The 17,378-nt window shown below is 33.7% G+C and overlaps 1 protein-coding gene across 1 annotated transcript in view; it reads right to left on the reverse strand.

Annotated features, from left to right (window-relative positions):
• Positions 1 to 17,378, reverse strand: part of CNTN5 (contactin 5) — a 1,397,849-nt gene that overhangs the window by 314,990 nt on the left and 1,065,481 nt on the right. Inside the window, exons 10-12 of the mRNA XM_032295928.1 lie at positions 11,274 to 11,455; positions 2,002 to 2,138; positions 753 to 882 (exon numbers count right to left, since the gene is read on the reverse strand). Coding sequence (XP_032151819.1) covers positions 753 to 882; positions 2,002 to 2,138; positions 11,274 to 11,455 — 449 coding nt within the window. The remainder of the gene's footprint in view (positions 1 to 752; positions 883 to 2,001; positions 2,139 to 11,273; positions 11,456 to 17,378) is intronic.

The following is a 17,378-nucleotide window of genomic DNA, read 5'->3' on the forward strand; positions in this document are numbered from 1 at the left end:
TGGGCTTCTGTCCACTTTGGAAAGACAATGAGTTAGTATATTTCTTTACATTTCCAACATCCTAAAACCAGTTTAGGAAACCATCAAGTGAGAAAAGTGAAATTCATTCCAATGGCTCATATAAGCTCATTGTAGGTAGTCTATTTCACTGGATTGATTCTTTCCTGTACTCTTTAGTGAAGTAGTGAAGAAATGCAGTGCTTGGGTTACATTCTTTTCAAGGATGTAACCCTAGGATATTGCAGTGCCTGATGTCAGGATGCCTTTCTCTCTTATGTAAGGATGGTATTAGTTGATGCCCCATGAGGAGGCAGTGATTTAGCCAGGAGTGTTGTCCACACAGCTACTGGTAGGAGATGCTTGGGGAAACTATTAAGCATTGCTATGGGAGCACGGACAGGCTGCTCGAATTCTATATTCTGATCTCCTACCCTCAAGGCATTCTTCCTTGGGAGTTAACATATATTTCTTTACATGATTTTTTTTTAAGTGCCATAGCAAAGGCGTATTGTGTAAGCCTTTTAAGGTTAAAACTAAAGTTAGAAAAACCATATGAACAAATAGTTATGGGACAAACTATACATAATATTAACCTGTCTCCTAAAGCTAAAAAAAAAATTAGCAACACGTAGTATTTCTTTTCAAGCCATAAAATAGGTTTTTACAACCACATCATAAAACTTCAGTGTAGTAAAAATTAATGAAAAGAAGCAAGGCTTTTATTTCTATTTATTTACTTAGAAATTGCATACCTAGAATCTTCAGCTCAGCACTAGCGTAAATGGCTCCATACTTATTTTCAGCCAAACACTGATACATTCCAGCATCTGATTGATTCACATTGTGGATCATCAATACTCCATTAACCATCTCAACCCTACTCTGTAATGAAATTAAAAACATTAGATCCAGAAAGTAAACAAATAACAGGGATTTTATGGGAATTCTGTCCTAGACTAAGAAAAAACAAGTTTGCAATTAATGCAGTTAAACATTATTTGGCCATATAGCAATGTATTGTTCATTATTTTATTAAAACATACCTCTTGTAAATTATACTTATTTATTGGTTAAAATATTATAAAGATATGTTTCTGTAGTTATTCTGACAAGTTTTACTTTTGGTTTTGTTTCTAAAGTGAGGTGCCTTTTTTTGGTACACTAGTTGAGCTTGTGAAATATAATCAGCAGATGATGCTTTTATTTGCATTCCTTTTACAAAAGAAAAGAAGGATTCACATAGTAGAAAGGACTGAGGTTGGAGACATGAGATCAAGGTTAAAAACAGCCCAAGTCATAAGAACAATCCCTTTACTATATTGATTGAATCAGGAGTTTGCCATTTTCCCTCACTTCCCAAAAATCTAACAGAAATAGAAAACTGCCTTGTGACTAGATTCTAGATAAAATTATTGGTCAGACAATATACTTCATTATCAAAAGAAAGTTGGTATAAAAGACAAAAAATGGAGCATGTGCAAAGTAAGATAACCTTAAGTCAAGAGCATATTTCAAAAATAAATTTTAAATTTAAAGTATTATTAAACAACCAGATATCTACTTAATGCCAAGAAAATCATTAAAAAAAAAAATCTTAGTGCACATTGCTTTCATTATCTAACAAAGATACCAAGTAACATTAGATGATATCTAAAAGGCAGCTGGAAATGGAAGTAAGTCTATGATAATCATTGACAGTTTCTATAATTTATAGAATTGAAAACATTTTAAAGAAATGCTGTATTACTAATATAATGAAGTAATTAAAATTAAAAATGCTTATATATATTTTTTCCTCATGTTAAAATTTTTGACTACTGTATCTAAGACATTGAGCTAAAGTCTCCCTTAATCCCTGTACATTCATCCTTAAAACAAACATGTCCTATTTTATGAATCAGAAACAGGAAAAAGCTTTCAGTAAGACTAAAGAAGCCTAGTTTGTCTTGTGTGAAATCTTGCTAAAATTACAGTAGAACAGGTAATAGCTCCCAGCGGTACCTGAGGTAAGAGGGGTACTCCATTCTTCAGCCACCGATACGTGGGTCTGGGTTTTCCAGTAGCCTTACATTCCCATCGGAGAGGGCTCCCACTGTCTAACTGAGTGTCATTCAGTTTTTCTACCCAGTGTGGGTAGGCTGTAAGTATGTAAGCAGTAAACAAGGATGATTTCATTTCTCAAACACTTCACCAAGTTTAAAATTTACATGGAAAAATTCAATGTATTTTTTTAAAGCAGTTCATTCCACCATAGGTATTTTGAAGAAGATGGCATTGCATTACACACAAAATTCTATTTACTGTACCAAAAAGAGAGCAGTGAAGATATTGTGATGATATAAAATGCTTTTTTAAAGTCTTCAGTCTTCTTATTTTATTTTTGAGTTTAAGTGGCTTAATTATCCCCAAGACACCTGAACCGGTGTAACAGGAAGTCAGGTACTAGAGTCAGTGCTCTTTCAATGTAGCAGGGCAGCATTCACACGGGTAGAAATACACCAGGTCGCATTACAAAGTAACTACTCAACTTGTATGTGTATATATATCCCAAATGACTCTGGAATAATAATTTGTGAATCCAGATTTTAGTGCAAAATTTTTCTTCATTTACATTCTTGCAATATAATCTTTTTCAAGTTTGCAAAATTGTTACAGAGGAAAATTTCTTTTATGAAGAATGAGATACTGTTGTAATTGTATGAAATCTTAAGATACAGGTTAAAGTTCCTTTCCACTACTGGCCAATTTTTAAGAAAAAAAAATGTTGAATAATGTTGACTCTTTTTCTACAACTATTCTGTTCAAAACAGTCAAAGAAATACATATAAAAATATTGCACTGAAATTATTATTTCTCTCTAACAACATTTTTGTCAAAACTATAAAATATTTCTATGTCCTAGTGAGGGCTTTGATCATTCATTTATTTGTATGTTCATTTATCTCATACTACATAGTCCTTGTTTGAGCTTAGAGGCTATTAAGAACAGAAACAGCCAGGTTTTACATTAAAGAGTTTTTCCTGTGGTAGAGGTGGTCTAATGTCATTGCCAAGGAAAAGGAGAGCATATGAAACAAGATGCTAAACAACTTCATGTTGGGCCCAGCATGGTGGTTCCTGCCTGTAATATATGGAATTTGACAGCCCAAGGCAGAGGGATTACTTTAGCCTGGAGTTCAAGACCAGCCTAGGCAACATAGTGAGACCTTGTCTCTACTAAAAATAAAAAACATTATCCAGGTATGGTAGTGCATGCCTATGGGCCCAGCTAGTTGGAAGGTTGAGGCAGGAGGACTGCTTGATCATGGGGGGTTGAAACTGCACTGAGCCATGATCATGCTACTGCATTCTAGCTTGGGTGACAGAGTGAGATCCTGTCTCAAAAAGGAAAAATTAAAAAATAAAGAAAACTACACATGCATGTCACAATAGTGGCTATAAAGGAGTAGCAGATGTCCCAAGCCAAAGCCAGTTTAGAAGGGAGGATAAAGAGCAAGAAAGAACTCACATTTGTTAAATGTTAGTCCTAGTCATTACCATGTCCTAGACACTGAGCTAAATTCTCAATTAATCTCTGTAATATTCATCCTTAAAACAAATATACCCTATTTTATGAATCAGATAACTTTGAGTTAAAGAAATTTACCCAAGGTCACAAAGTTAGTTACTTGTTTCTAAGTGGAAATTTTGTTTTTATTACCTTATTGGTCTTTTAGCAAATGTATTCTGGACTTTAGAAGCCCCAGCACAGCATAGTCAGGATTTGTAGACCTTGGAATAATATATTCTGTGATTCAGCTTCTAAGTCTGGAAGCTATCATTCAAAAATCTTACCATAGTGAGTTTCAAATAGTGATCATGATTTTTGTACCTACCTTCTGAAATCATCTCTTTGTCGTTATGTGTCATATATGCTAAACCACTGATAGGAGGGGTAAGATACACAAACAATATTAAACTCCACTTTTACAGGTGGGTTTTCTGTAAACTTCACTACTCCGACAGGATACTTAATACTATGCATGACTCCTGTAAGCCAAATAAACTGGTGTGTTACCTCTCAACACATGTTGTATTTTATTTAAACTGTTCGCTCTATATACAATGTTCTACTTCAATTCTCTCTTTTAATTCTACTAATAATTCAGCATTTACTCTATATTAAGCAAGATGTAATCACAGCCCCAAAGAAGAGTCATGTGCACCTCCTCTGAACACCTGTAGTTCGTATTCATTTGGAAAATATTCATGTAATAGCTTGTTACCTTTCTTCTGTTGCTGACTTCAGTTGTTATTAAATATTTTAGTTGGTTACAGTTGGACAATCACCTAGATAGTGAGATCATTAAGAGCAGATATGACTCTACACATAAATTTATTTTAGACAAAACAGTGTCCTACATATAACTCATTAAGATATTTGTTAGACCTGTTTATCTTTTTATTTTTATTTTTTTTCCCATTTATTTATTTTATTGCATTTTAGGTTTTGGGGTACATGTGAAGAACATGCAAAATTGTTGCATAGGAACACACGTGGCAGTGTGATTCGCTGTCTTCCTCCACCTGTTTATCTGTCTCTAAATTTACTGTGACTGTGAGCCTTTAGAAGGAATTCAAAATAGATCTTTAAAAGTTATAGAAATGAAAAGCTAGAAAAGAAAGAACTGTTAAAATATTCAAATAAAAACAGATTTGACATCTGAGAGAACAATCCATTCGAAATTGGAAGAAAAAATGTTTCTTCAAACATATTTTGGAATACTCTGTAACGTGGCATAATTTAGAGTCCTGATTACAAAACGAATTTGTCACGGGAATCAAACATGATTAATGGCATTAATATGAATATGAGTTAATTCTTTTCTTTCTTTAGATTTTTTATTTTGGACACCATTATAGGTACAATGCTTACTCTGAGGATACAAACATAAATATGTCACCATATCTGTTTGCTATTAGCTCAAACTCTAGTGGGTGAGAGGCCATTAAAATGTTATTCAGATTCACTCTACCAATCATTCTACAAGGAAAAGTATCCTGTTACACTGCCCTCAAAATTTAAAAAATGCTATCAATTTGTCAATTCTTGACAGACAAAAGACAGACGGATGTTGTTTCATGTTTTGTTGCTATGAATACTGACCGTACCTGGTTTGTGAATCTTTTGTACCAAGCTATGTTGTTATGCATAAGATTTATACGTCTGTAGCTTTATCTCTATCTATGATGTATAATAGAAAAAAAAAATCCTGAAACAGTGTAACTTGGTGATGTCATTTGGCTGCTTCTTAAGATGCCATATGCAGTTAGCATATATAAACTGCTTGTTAATTGACTTAATATAAAAGCTTTGAAGCAAGTCCAAATATATACATAAGCACAAAAATGCATATACATACACACACAAACATACACACAGACATACATACAAGTGGAATTTGGGTTGTAGATCATGTTACAGTGAAGTTAAGCTCCACATTAGAGAAATAAATTCAATGTCATCATTGAATAAACATTAATAACATTATGGCTATGGGAATTTATGAATTGCTATCCTTCACAAAATAGCTGGAAAATGTAGGTTGTGTTCAATGCTAGATCAGGTTGACTTTTTATAGATGTCTTCTTACACTGCAAGATATTTTATCAACCACTAGGTCTATACTATATGGACTTATTGATAAGATTTTTAAAATAAAAAATTAAAGACTGGATTAAGGCCTGAAATAATTTGTCTTAGGCTATGATATGAAAAAGACATTGCAGTACTTGCAAGATTCTTACAAAAACAACCAAATTACAGGTAACATAAAATCAGAAACATAAAAGGTTACGTTTAAACTTTTTTTTTTTTTTTTGGCAGAGGATTGCAAGTAACTAAAGGGCATTGGCTTTGACTTCTGAATAATAACATGGGATGAGCAGACACCAAGACGTGGTCTGCATTATGGAGAGTCATCTATCTGGGAAAGAAAAATCACAGGTTGGGCCACATTTAAAACAAACATAATAACTTTTTAAAATCTAGCTTTTATCAAGCTACCTATTTTAGGGTGTGGAAAATTGAAGAGACATATGGCACTTTAAACCCAGGAGCTGTTAAAGCCTCACCAGATACACTGTACTTATGTAATACATTTGAGCTCAGATCGGTCTCGGGGTTCCATTTTATAAAATGCTAAGCAGATGTTCATAAAGAAAACTCTTGCTTATTATCTCTTGTCATAGAAATTCTGTGACTCTCTACTAATAAATGCTAAGTGTCATCGGCCTCCTCTGTTGCTTCTGTACTCTTAGGCATTGAGGAGTCAACATATTTTATCTGCATAGATCACTTTCAATATTATGACTCTCAGCTGTGGGCCAATGAGAGGTAATGTGTTATAATGGAGATATTATACAGTCGGGGGTGAATATGGGTTCAATTTCTAGTACTACCATGCTCTTGCTCTATTACATGGCTAAGAATGAGTTATTTAACGGTAATGAGTCTCAGTTGTAAGCTACAGATGGTAATTCCTGTTTCAGTGAGCTACTATGATGACAGAAGATAATGTATATTGATTACTTCCCCCCACCAATCCATTGCCCATGTGTAATGTTCAAGTTCGTTTTCTGGCAACTGTGAATATACATATTGGCATCACTTTCATAGTAACAGTAGAATTCAAGACAAGAAATTTTTCTCCAGAAAACGGGATTGAAAACTGTCTTTGGGTAGGAAATTACTAACCAGGAATCTGCAATTTTATATCATTTCCTAGAGTAAATCTTTAATATATTTTAATATCCAAAACATCTTAAAGATCATGCCTAACATAAACAATATTTTGAAGAAAGGAAAAAAGAATAAAAACTAATGGCAACGATATTAACATATCGCACAGTTTTCTCTATCTTTAATAAAACGTTAAGTATAGTATACAGTAAGCAGAACTTATCTGTTCTCCATTCCATTCTTGTCTCATGCCTTAGCTAGGTTCACATTGTCTCACTGAGAAGTAGCATGCTATACTTGGGGGTGGAGGTGGGAGCTGAATTCTGGTGTCATTGCCAGTTTAAGTTGGATTCTGTTTCTACTATTTGCTATTAATGGGTCCTGGGGTAACAAGTTCCTTAGTATTCTGAGGCCTAGGTTCGCCTCTGTCCAATGGGAATCCTAATACCTAAGGGTTATTGTGAGTTAATGTATGTAAAGCACCTCGTAGTATAGTAGTGTCTAGAAGATAAGCTCTTAGTAATTGTTAGTTCCTTAGTCTTTCCTGACTCTCAATTATTTTTCATAGTGGACATTGTAAAATGATGTGCATACCTAAGCATTAATCTTTATAACAGTATAGAATCGTAATAAAAATATCCATTGTGTGCTGAACAGAATTCATAGTGCTAGATAAAAAAAAAAAAATAAGAAACACAAAAAGTAGTCTGTTTTGAAAGACCTTACAATCAAATAACGGATGATAGAAGTCATTAACATTTGTGAGGATACCTTCCAGAGATTTTATGAAGATAAGGAAATCTATAACACCACTCTACAGTGAAAATGAAACTGTATTCCTTTACTGGATATTTACTACAGTGCAACCTGCTTTTCTTCTAAGCATTCTGGTTACAGGTATATTTCAATACTGATACAATCCTAGTCGAAATAGCAAATATAACCTGTCTAGAGATCACAGCGACTGTCTTTATAGAGTGACAAATTACTAGTTGGTGGGGAACATGATACATATTTAAACTCACAGGTCACACATCTTTATATAATAAGATTTTTTTGTACATAAAATATTTCCCATTTCAAGAACTCCTTATAATATAAAACTGCTTAAATGGTGTTTCTTTCCTGCCTCCAACTTTTACCCTTCAATTACCCCTTCCCTCCTTACTTTGTTCTTCATTTCTTGTCATTTTTTCATTCCTTTTCTTTTTAACTGAGAACTTTACCAAGCAAGAGTTCCACTTTTATTAGAAATATAAAAACAAAATTGTGTATGATGAGTCAAAACCAGCTCTTTTAGTCAATCATCAGAATCTAGAGGGGACAGAAATAACCAAAGAAATGACTTATCCCATGAAAATTCTATTATCAAGAAAGGTATACTAAGTGGAATATTTATGCAGATTATTCTAAGGTTTGAATTATTTCCAAAATTTTATATTTTAATTTTTGCTAGTTTTATTTCTTTTTTATGAGTGTTATTTTTAAGGCCTATTTATGTTATATTAGCCATGTAAGTGTACCTTAATTTTAATATATTTAACTACCATGGATTTCTTTATGTTGTATCATTTGTTGCTTTATATTTACAATGTAGACACCGAGTTAAAAACAGTAAAATATATGGCTTAAATTTATGTCTATCATTTATACAGCACTCACTTTTATGATGCTTTCACCAGAAAAAGGGACTATCCCCGATTCATCTTTTAAAACTAATAGCTAAGCATAAGCAATCCTGCAATTGCACTTTCAAGAAAAACCTGTACTACAGGAAAGATCATGTTTTCAGTACTCTGTGTATATTGACCATTTGGATAAAAAGGGTAGCTTATACTTCTAACAGATATAGCTCCAATTACAGAGCTTAATACATTTTATTGAGAGGTTCTAAATATAAACCATGCATACAGTTCAACATCCATTCATCATGCTTTCCATATCTACTGCCAGTTAGGTGGAAATGATGGCCAAGATCCTATCTACATTTTACAGAATTGTATGGGGAGGAAAGCCCTCATGTCAAACATGACAGTTTTAAAAGTACAAAAGTTGGATGAATGCAAGATAACTGAGATACTTTTATTTTTTATTTGTAATATTTTTGAGACAGGGTCTCACCAGGCTGGCTCACTGCCGTGTTGACTTTCTGGGCTCAGGTGATTCTCCCACCTCAGCCTCCAGAGTATTTGGGGCCATAGGAGTGCACCACCATGCTGAGATAATTTTTTGTATTTTTTTTTAGAGACAGTTTCAGCTGCCGCGGCCTCCCAAAGTACTAAAATTTCAGGTCTGAGACACTGCACCTGGCCACTGAGATACTTTTAGAAGTGAAATAGGACACTGTTCATAATTGTCCCAGGGCAACAGATGCAAAGTGGGATTTTCTAGGACAAAGCAAGGTGTATGGCCTCCTGATAGAGGTTGGTAGGAAGCCACCCTAAACATGGGCTAAAGTAAGAGTTCACATGCTCTCAAGATATCTTCCCCACCTGTCACAAATATATGCCAAGTAGCTAACTGGGCCAAGCTGGCCCAGTTTCTCTAAGGAACAATCTAGATTTTTTTTTTTTTCTATTCAAAGTGATGCAAACTTTGGGCAGGTATGTGTTTTCCCAGCTGGCCTACAGTGCATGACAAGGACAGCCCAGGTTGTTTAAGTAGCACTTTTTCACTAAAATGCATACCAGTAATATGGAGTGAAAGCATTTTCTTATTTATTTATTTATATTTCTGGCAACAGTCATCATTATCTATGAATTAAGTAGGTGGGGTTAAGGGAGGAGCAAGGAGAGTTGTGCTGTGTAACAGCCTCAGTCCCCAGAACACACAATCTAATTCTATTTAGGTGACGGCCATTCTTCAGAACACAGAGAAATGGTATTTTCCTCTGAAAGCCTTCAGAGTAACAAGCATGCTTTACATTATTTGTGACTTTCAGTAGTAAAGTTCTGGTTGAACACTTGTCTTTCAGTACCAGATTTTGATCTGAACAGAGGGATGGTAATACTTCAAACCGTTGCTGTGAGAATAAAATCACCATGTTTTTAACAGTAATCTTTGCTCCATTGGGGCACACAACTGTTTTTTCCCCTATGACTAGAGAACTGTCTTCATCATCTGTATAAGGAATTATGAATGGTTATAAACTTTGTGGATTTCACCCAAATATAATATTCATGGCCTAAAAACAAACCAGTGCTAATATTTCAATTGTAGAAATTTTCAAATGGCTATGTCCTTTTCTTCCAGGATGTGTTCCTCTGTTTAGCCTTTACCTAACCTCTCTAAAGCTTTCCCTGACTTCTCTGAGTAGAATGCAGTAGGCTCTGTATTCCCATAGTCCTTTCACATGCCCTTATCACTGCACACAGAATGTTCCCCTCTAGTGTAGGGTCTGGTTTTGATCTAGTCCAGTGGATCATGAGTTACTTCAAGGCTCTATTACTAGAATGCAGAACAGTAGGAGGCACTTAACAAACATTAACTTTATCAGTGAATGAATGGATAAAATGTGCTATGCATAATCAATTTGGTTAGCGTGCTAAATTCCTAAAGGAGTTGTTAAAGATGAAGGAAGACGGGCTGAATTCAGATATTAATATTTTAAAATACTTTTTAGGAGTTCCTGTAAAGGGCATCGAGCTTTTAGAACTGATCTTGAGATACAGGGACAGTCATAGTTTCCTGGAGGAATCAGCCAACATGAAATTTGGAAAACTGTCTATTCGAAGCATCAGTATTTGCTTATGTCAATGCTCTAGCCTATTGCTTCTTCTTTTTAGTGACTTCATCTAAAAATGAGAATACCCTAACTTGCCTGTTACATATATTGTAAGTCAAATATGAAAGTGCAAACAACTTTTAACTTTAGAAGATGAGACTATAACAACTTTTGAAACCGATTTTCCTGATTCTTAGACATAACCTAGTTGACTGGCATTTGGGGACAATATAAACACTTGCAGGCTGTAGGGGCTTATTTATCATACAGATATATTAATTTAGACCACAGCTCAGTAAACTTATTCTGAAAAACGCCCAACAGCAAATATTTGAGCCTTTGTAAGTCAGCTGGTCTCCGTCTGTATTTAATTCTGCCATTTCCAGGCAAAAACTGATACAGGTGATATGTAAACAAGTGGGTGTGACTTTGTTCAAACATCATTTACAAAAAATGGCACCTGGGAAGGATTTGGTTGATGGATAATAGATTGAAAACTCTGATTCTGGCCAAGTTCTCGAATAAGCTAATAAGTTTTTTGAGATTTTTAGCTTATCAGAGGGTAGTGCTGGTGCCAGGAAAATAGCTCATTTTTAAGGACATAAATTCTGTATGCTATACAAAGACACTGAGAATTCCCCATTCATTTATAATTTAAATCATGCCTTTGTGTAGGGTAACTTTACATGATGCCTTACCTACAAAAGAAGTATGATTATAAATTATTATTTGGTTTTTATGGATTTAACAAACAATAGTTAAAGTTAATTTCCACTTTTAGTTTGACTTTTGGGACTAGAGCAATCATGCTTTGCTGAAAACACTTACTGTATACTTGTAATTGTCCACGAAAGGAATTTTTTCCACGTGAGTTTTCAGCTCTGCACTCATAAATGCCTGCATCATCCAGTTGTACATTCGGTATTTCCAGCACTGCCTGAGATTTCCGCAGACGTGCCTTACTAGGAATATAACCATTAACCTTCATCCATGTGATTGTTGGAACAGGGCTACGACAGGGAACAAAAATACTGTTAATACACTTTCCACCGTTAGGAACACAGATTCGGTTATCTGGTAATTTAGGCACTGAATAGGCTGAGTGCAATAAAATATAATCACAATTAAGGACCATGTGCTGGTTGATATACTTCACTTTCCATGTGGGTTGTCTGGTAAATAGTTAGATTATACAAAGATAGTTTCCTTTTCTCTCATATTTCAGGAAAGTAATTCAAAGACAATACAAATTGTAACCAATTATGGTTTATTTTTAAAAACATTGTTATATTTTTGTAAATGACAAATAAATTGGTAAAACTACTAATATCTGCTTATTGCAATGAGTCAAACAAAAGGGTTATGAATTAAGTAAACTAAAAACTTTTCTTGCTGCTAACCCTGCAAATCTTATTTTCTGGCCAAATAGCAAATACAATGTACACATAATCTCCCACTTCATCTCCAAGAAGTATATGTTCACACATATAATGAGTTATTTTTGTTTTTTTATTTTTAAAATATAAATTTTGTATATTTGCTATTTTATTATTAAAAGATCATATTCAGTAAATATTTGCCTGCCTTATTCTGCTTAATAGTTGCATATTATTTCATTGTATAGATGTACCAGCTTTAATCAACTGTCCTCTTGTAGGTAAACATTGAACACAGCTGCAGTATTTTTCTGTTTCTTTTTAAAAAAATTTTAGTTTTATTATTATTTTTTTTTTGTGACAGAGTCTTGCTCTGTTGGTGAGACTGGAATGCGGTGGTGTGATCTCAGGTAACTGCAACCTCTGCCTCCCAGATTGAAGCAATTCTCCCGCCTCTGCCTCTTGAGTAGCCGGGACTACAGGCACACTGCCATCATGCCCGGGTAATTTTTGTATTTTTAATAAAGATGAGGTTTCACCATGTGGCAAGGTTGGTTTCGAAATCCTGACTTCAAGTGATCTGCCTGCCTTGGCCTCCCAAAGTGCTGCAATTACAGGCATGAGCCACCATGCCCTGCCTGATTTTTCTTTTCTTAATCACTAAAAATCAATCCTGCTATAAACAACCTTGCACATATTTCATGTAGTATTGTATTTTCTCTAGCAGTCATTCACAAAACTGGGTCTGACAGATCAAAGGACATGCACATTTTTCATCTTAATAAGTACTGTCTAATTGTTTTTCAGTAATATAGTAGTACTTTCCCTACCTATTGGTAATACAGGTATTGATCGACTTACGACCTACGCAACTTACGACCATTCGACTTTACGACCACAATCGCTAGCCACGACTGCTCCGCGTCTGGCAGCGCAAACATTGCCCAGCTGGGCGTAAGACAGTGCGGACCAGCTTCCGGCAGCAGTACCATCTCCGCGTGCACCATTTCAACTGTTATCCCAGACTCGGTAGAGCAATTTGTGTTTTGTGTCTTGGATATTTTTCATCAAACCCCTCCCAAGATGTCTACCAAGAGGAAATTGTCTTTGTCTACACCTTAGCCTGCCAAGAAGGAAAGAAAGGCCATCGATCTCGACACGAAAATGAAGGTAATTAAGCAGTACGAAGGAGGAAAGAAAGTGAATGTGATCGCACGTGATACGAAGTTATCACACTCGACTGTGCCGACAATTTTAAAAGATAACGAAAGAATTCGTGAAGCTGTGAAAGGTCTGCACCCATGCGATCAACAGTTATAACAATGCAACGAAGCGGGCCCATCCATGAAATGGAGAAATTGCTATATATTTGGATGGAAGATCAAATTCAAAAACGGCCAATAAAATGTTTCATACATGTTTATATATTTTGATATGTTTTGCAATTGGGAAAATGTTTCCTGTGGTATTTTTTACACTTGTATTTTGTATTTTTGTATGCACCTGTATTTTGTAATTTTGTATGTTTTGCAAATATTAAACCAGTTGTACTGGTAATGCAGTGTTTTACTTAAACCTGAAGAATGTAAAAATAAGAAACAAAATGGTGTAGAGATGATACAAATGGCATAAAATGAACAAAGAAAATTATGATATATAACAATGAAAGAAAATTATGATAAAATATGACTTAAAGATTTTTATAACATCATTTCACAGTACTGTACACATAGCCTACTCAACTTACGACCAAATCGTGTTACGACCGGTCTGTCGGAACCAATTGTGGTCGTAAGTCGAGCACTAGCTGTATGTGATACTGTTTCACTACATGCTTGCCAGCATTGCATTTGATGAATCTGCTTAGTTTTGTTAGTATTCATAGGTTAAAAAATATTTTATTGCTTATTTAATGTTTTCCCAAACTCTAAGGATGTTGAACATCTTTTCATAATTTTACTGGCCATTTGCATCTGCATTTCAGTGACTTGTTTATGTTGTTTTTCTTATTTTGCTAGCTTTTTATTTGCTTATCTGTGTTCTTTAATTTCTCAGAGTTATTTGTGTTTGGGGTATCAAACTATTCTTCCCCAGTGTACAATTAGCTTATGATGGTTCCTGTAACACAATTTTAATAACATTTTTTGGGAAAAAAGAAACGTGTCTATAGTTTCCTTCCTGACTTCTGATTTTTTTCTTGTTTAGAAAATTATCTACAAACCTAAGCTTGTCAGTATTTTCTGAAGTATTTTTGGTAGCATTTTCTATGGATCTTTCATGCAACTAGACAATATTTGTTTATTGGTATGAGATAGGGAATGTAACTGATTATTTCAGCATCATTAAATAAGTAAAACTCCTTTTCCCACAATATTTAAAATGTTGCTTTTGTCATATAATTTGTTCCCACATACTTGAATCTGTTTCGGGCTTCTCAATTCTGTTCCACTGATTTATTTAGTACTATTTCTATTTAATACACTTCATGCTTTGGACCCAGGTGACTTTTTCAGTTTGATTTCTCACTACTTCTTTCCAGGTTTCCTGACCCAGAAACACATCCCTCTGTGTTTCCAGTCATATCTGTTAAAATGCTACTCATCCTTTGAGACCTGTCCTAAATGCCTCCTCTTCAGCAAAGTCCTAATTTATACAGCCAGCTAGAATTTTTTCTTTTAAATAACAAAATGCTTTGTGTATCTTACTTATGTCTCTTGTAACTATCTACCGTGGATTATAATTGTTAAGTGTAAGATAGTTTTCTTTTATTTTTCCTATAGGATTGATAACAGTGTTCTCTATTATAAATGACATTATGATAAACACTCTTATCTATCTTGGAATACCTTTCTGCTTTATTGCTTCTGAGTAAGACATAAAACTGAAGTTGCTGGATTAAGGAGTTGGCAATTTTTGCTTGTTGGTATAAGCACATGTATTCAATATCCAGAAAGCATGAACCTTACATTTTGGAATATCTTTTACACCACTATGACATATTATTTTAATAGATGCTAGAATTTTTGCATATATTTAAAGGCGAGATTGTCTGTAGCTTATTAAGGTTGTTTGTGAGCTTATTCACTGGTGAGTCATAGTTTGTTTACAGATAACTTTGACAGATACAGTACCATAATGATGAGTGACTGGTAAACAAACCAGAATATTCCTGTTTCCTATATTCTGTATCAACTTAAATTGTAGGGAAATTATATTTGCCTTCAAATACTGATAGGATTCTTACAAAGTTACCTGCGTCTGCCACCATCAATGGAATTAGTTTTTTTGACTTTATTTTCCTTGACTATATTGTTTAAATTTCTGGTTAAGCCAACTTTGGCAATTCACATTTCACTAGAATATCAACTATCATTCATAATTTCAATGTTTTAACAGCAAGTTATACAAATAGTAATTGTTTAGTTTAAAACAGTCTCTCAATCTCAGGTAGTTACACATTCTAGTAGTTAATTGTGGGTTCCACAGCCAGATTTATTGGGTATAGAGGTAGCTCTGCAACTACAAGTTACTTAACATTTCATTTTTTCAGTTTCCTCAATTGTAACATAAGGTGGAAATACTACTACTTATGTCAGAGAGTAGTTGTGAACCTTGAAAGATTCAAAGTGTCTGGCAAATAACAGGCAAAAAAACAAAAAACAAAAAACCAAAACAAAAAACCTTTTACAATAATATAATGATGGTTGTTGTATATTCTTTATAATTCATATGGTATGAATATGTTTTCTGTATTTGTCCCCACAGAGATAGCATTACATATTGGTTAGGAGCATGGGCATTCAGAGAAACCTGGGTTCAAATACAATTTGGACACAAAGATGCTATGTGACCTTAGGAAATTTACCTAAGTTCTCTAAATTTTGTTTCTCACCTGTAAAATGAAGATATTTATTTATTCCTCCAAAATGCAAATACCTTTAGGGCAGGGGAATTTTGTTTAGCAGTATGTCCTGAGTGCCTCATATAATGTTTGGTATATTGTTAATAAATGCTTATGAAAGAAATGAATGATTGTCAAAAATACTATTTTGAAGATTGAGATAAATTCTGATAAATTAATAAATTACTTAGTAAAATACATGGCAAATTGGAAACACCTAATAAATTTTAGATATAATAATTTTTAAATGATTGGCTATGTCAGAGGTTTGTCTATTTTATTGGTCTTTAAAACAAGAATTTTAAGTTTTTGTTACTTGTTTTAATTCATGAGTTTCTGTTTTGTAATTTACTAATTCCTCTTTTCCAACAAGTGCATTTATATTATACTTTAACTTTTTGAGTTGAATGATCAATATAATTATTATTCATGGTTAATAATAAAATCATATGACTATCTTTTCTGCTATATAAAAGGTATAGCTACACGTGCTATGTATTGATACACAGAGTGATACATAGTTTCTACTTTCTGGAACCTGCTTAGTCAATCTGTGTAGTCAGATACAGAATTCATTTTTGGTGCAAGTTCCATGTTATGAAAAAAAAGTCTATTTTATTTATGATAGATGATCATAAATTAGCTTTTAAATAGATTTTGTTAATGGTCATTCAGATATTGTTTTTGTGTTTTTAATAATTTTAGAACAATCTATCTCTTGTGAAATCCTCGTACACTAAAATAAAATAAAAAAATCCATATCAATAGATGCAAAGTGGTCTGCCTGAAGCAGTAAAGAGGGCCCTGGAGTTTGCTTACTCACCCCTCCCCTCCACAAAAACACTTCTCTCTGTCCTTTGTATTTTCATCATAATTGATCTCTCAGACTGCAATAGGTGTCAATTCCCCACTATTATCATTACTACCAGCATCTTCCTATATGTCTAAAAGTTTTGTGTTTTGATCAATTTTCTCTCTGGAAATACATGTTTATGAAAGTTATTTTTATAGTTTTAATTTTCCTTTACCAAATACAATGACTCTCTTTCTAATGTAATATTTTTGCTTTAAATTATCTCTTTAAAAAATACTCTGTTAATCTCATGCTCCTTGCCTATTTATCCTATTATTTTTAGGTTTATTATTTTTTTTCATGGTATGTCACTTTATTTTAATCTGATTTCCTCTAAATGGCAAATGGTTAGATTTAATTTTTGACTGGAAAACTATATTTGGTAATCTGTGTTTTTTAATAATGGAATTTTACTTTTTGATTTTGTTGCTTCAATTTATTGTTCATGTTCAGTTATCCCAGAATCACAAATACAGAATGGCACGTAACTTCATATTGAATGTTCACAGCAATAAAACTGTAGTAAAAATAATCGTGGATTAAAAATGATCAAGGAAGACAAAAGTAAATATGCAGATTAAAAATAAAATAGAAATTTAAAAACAAAAATATAATCATATAAACATAAAACTCAATGGCTGAGTTATACATCAAATTACACATAGGTGGAAAGAATATTTCCAAAAGTTGTAGGTAGATTAGAGCTTCATATACAGAATTAAGCACTGAGAGGAAGGGAGACCGAAAATATATAAATATAGGCGTCAGTTAATAGAGATGTAGTAAACAGCTAGAGGGTATAA

Source organism: Sapajus apella, unplaced genomic scaffold (assembly GCF_009761245.1).
Source record: "Sapajus apella isolate SASKATOON/1434 unplaced genomic scaffold, GSC_monkey_1.0 scaffold34, whole genome shotgun sequence".
NCBI classification, from domain to species: Eukaryota; Metazoa; Chordata; class Mammalia; order Primates; family Cebidae; genus Sapajus; species Sapajus apella.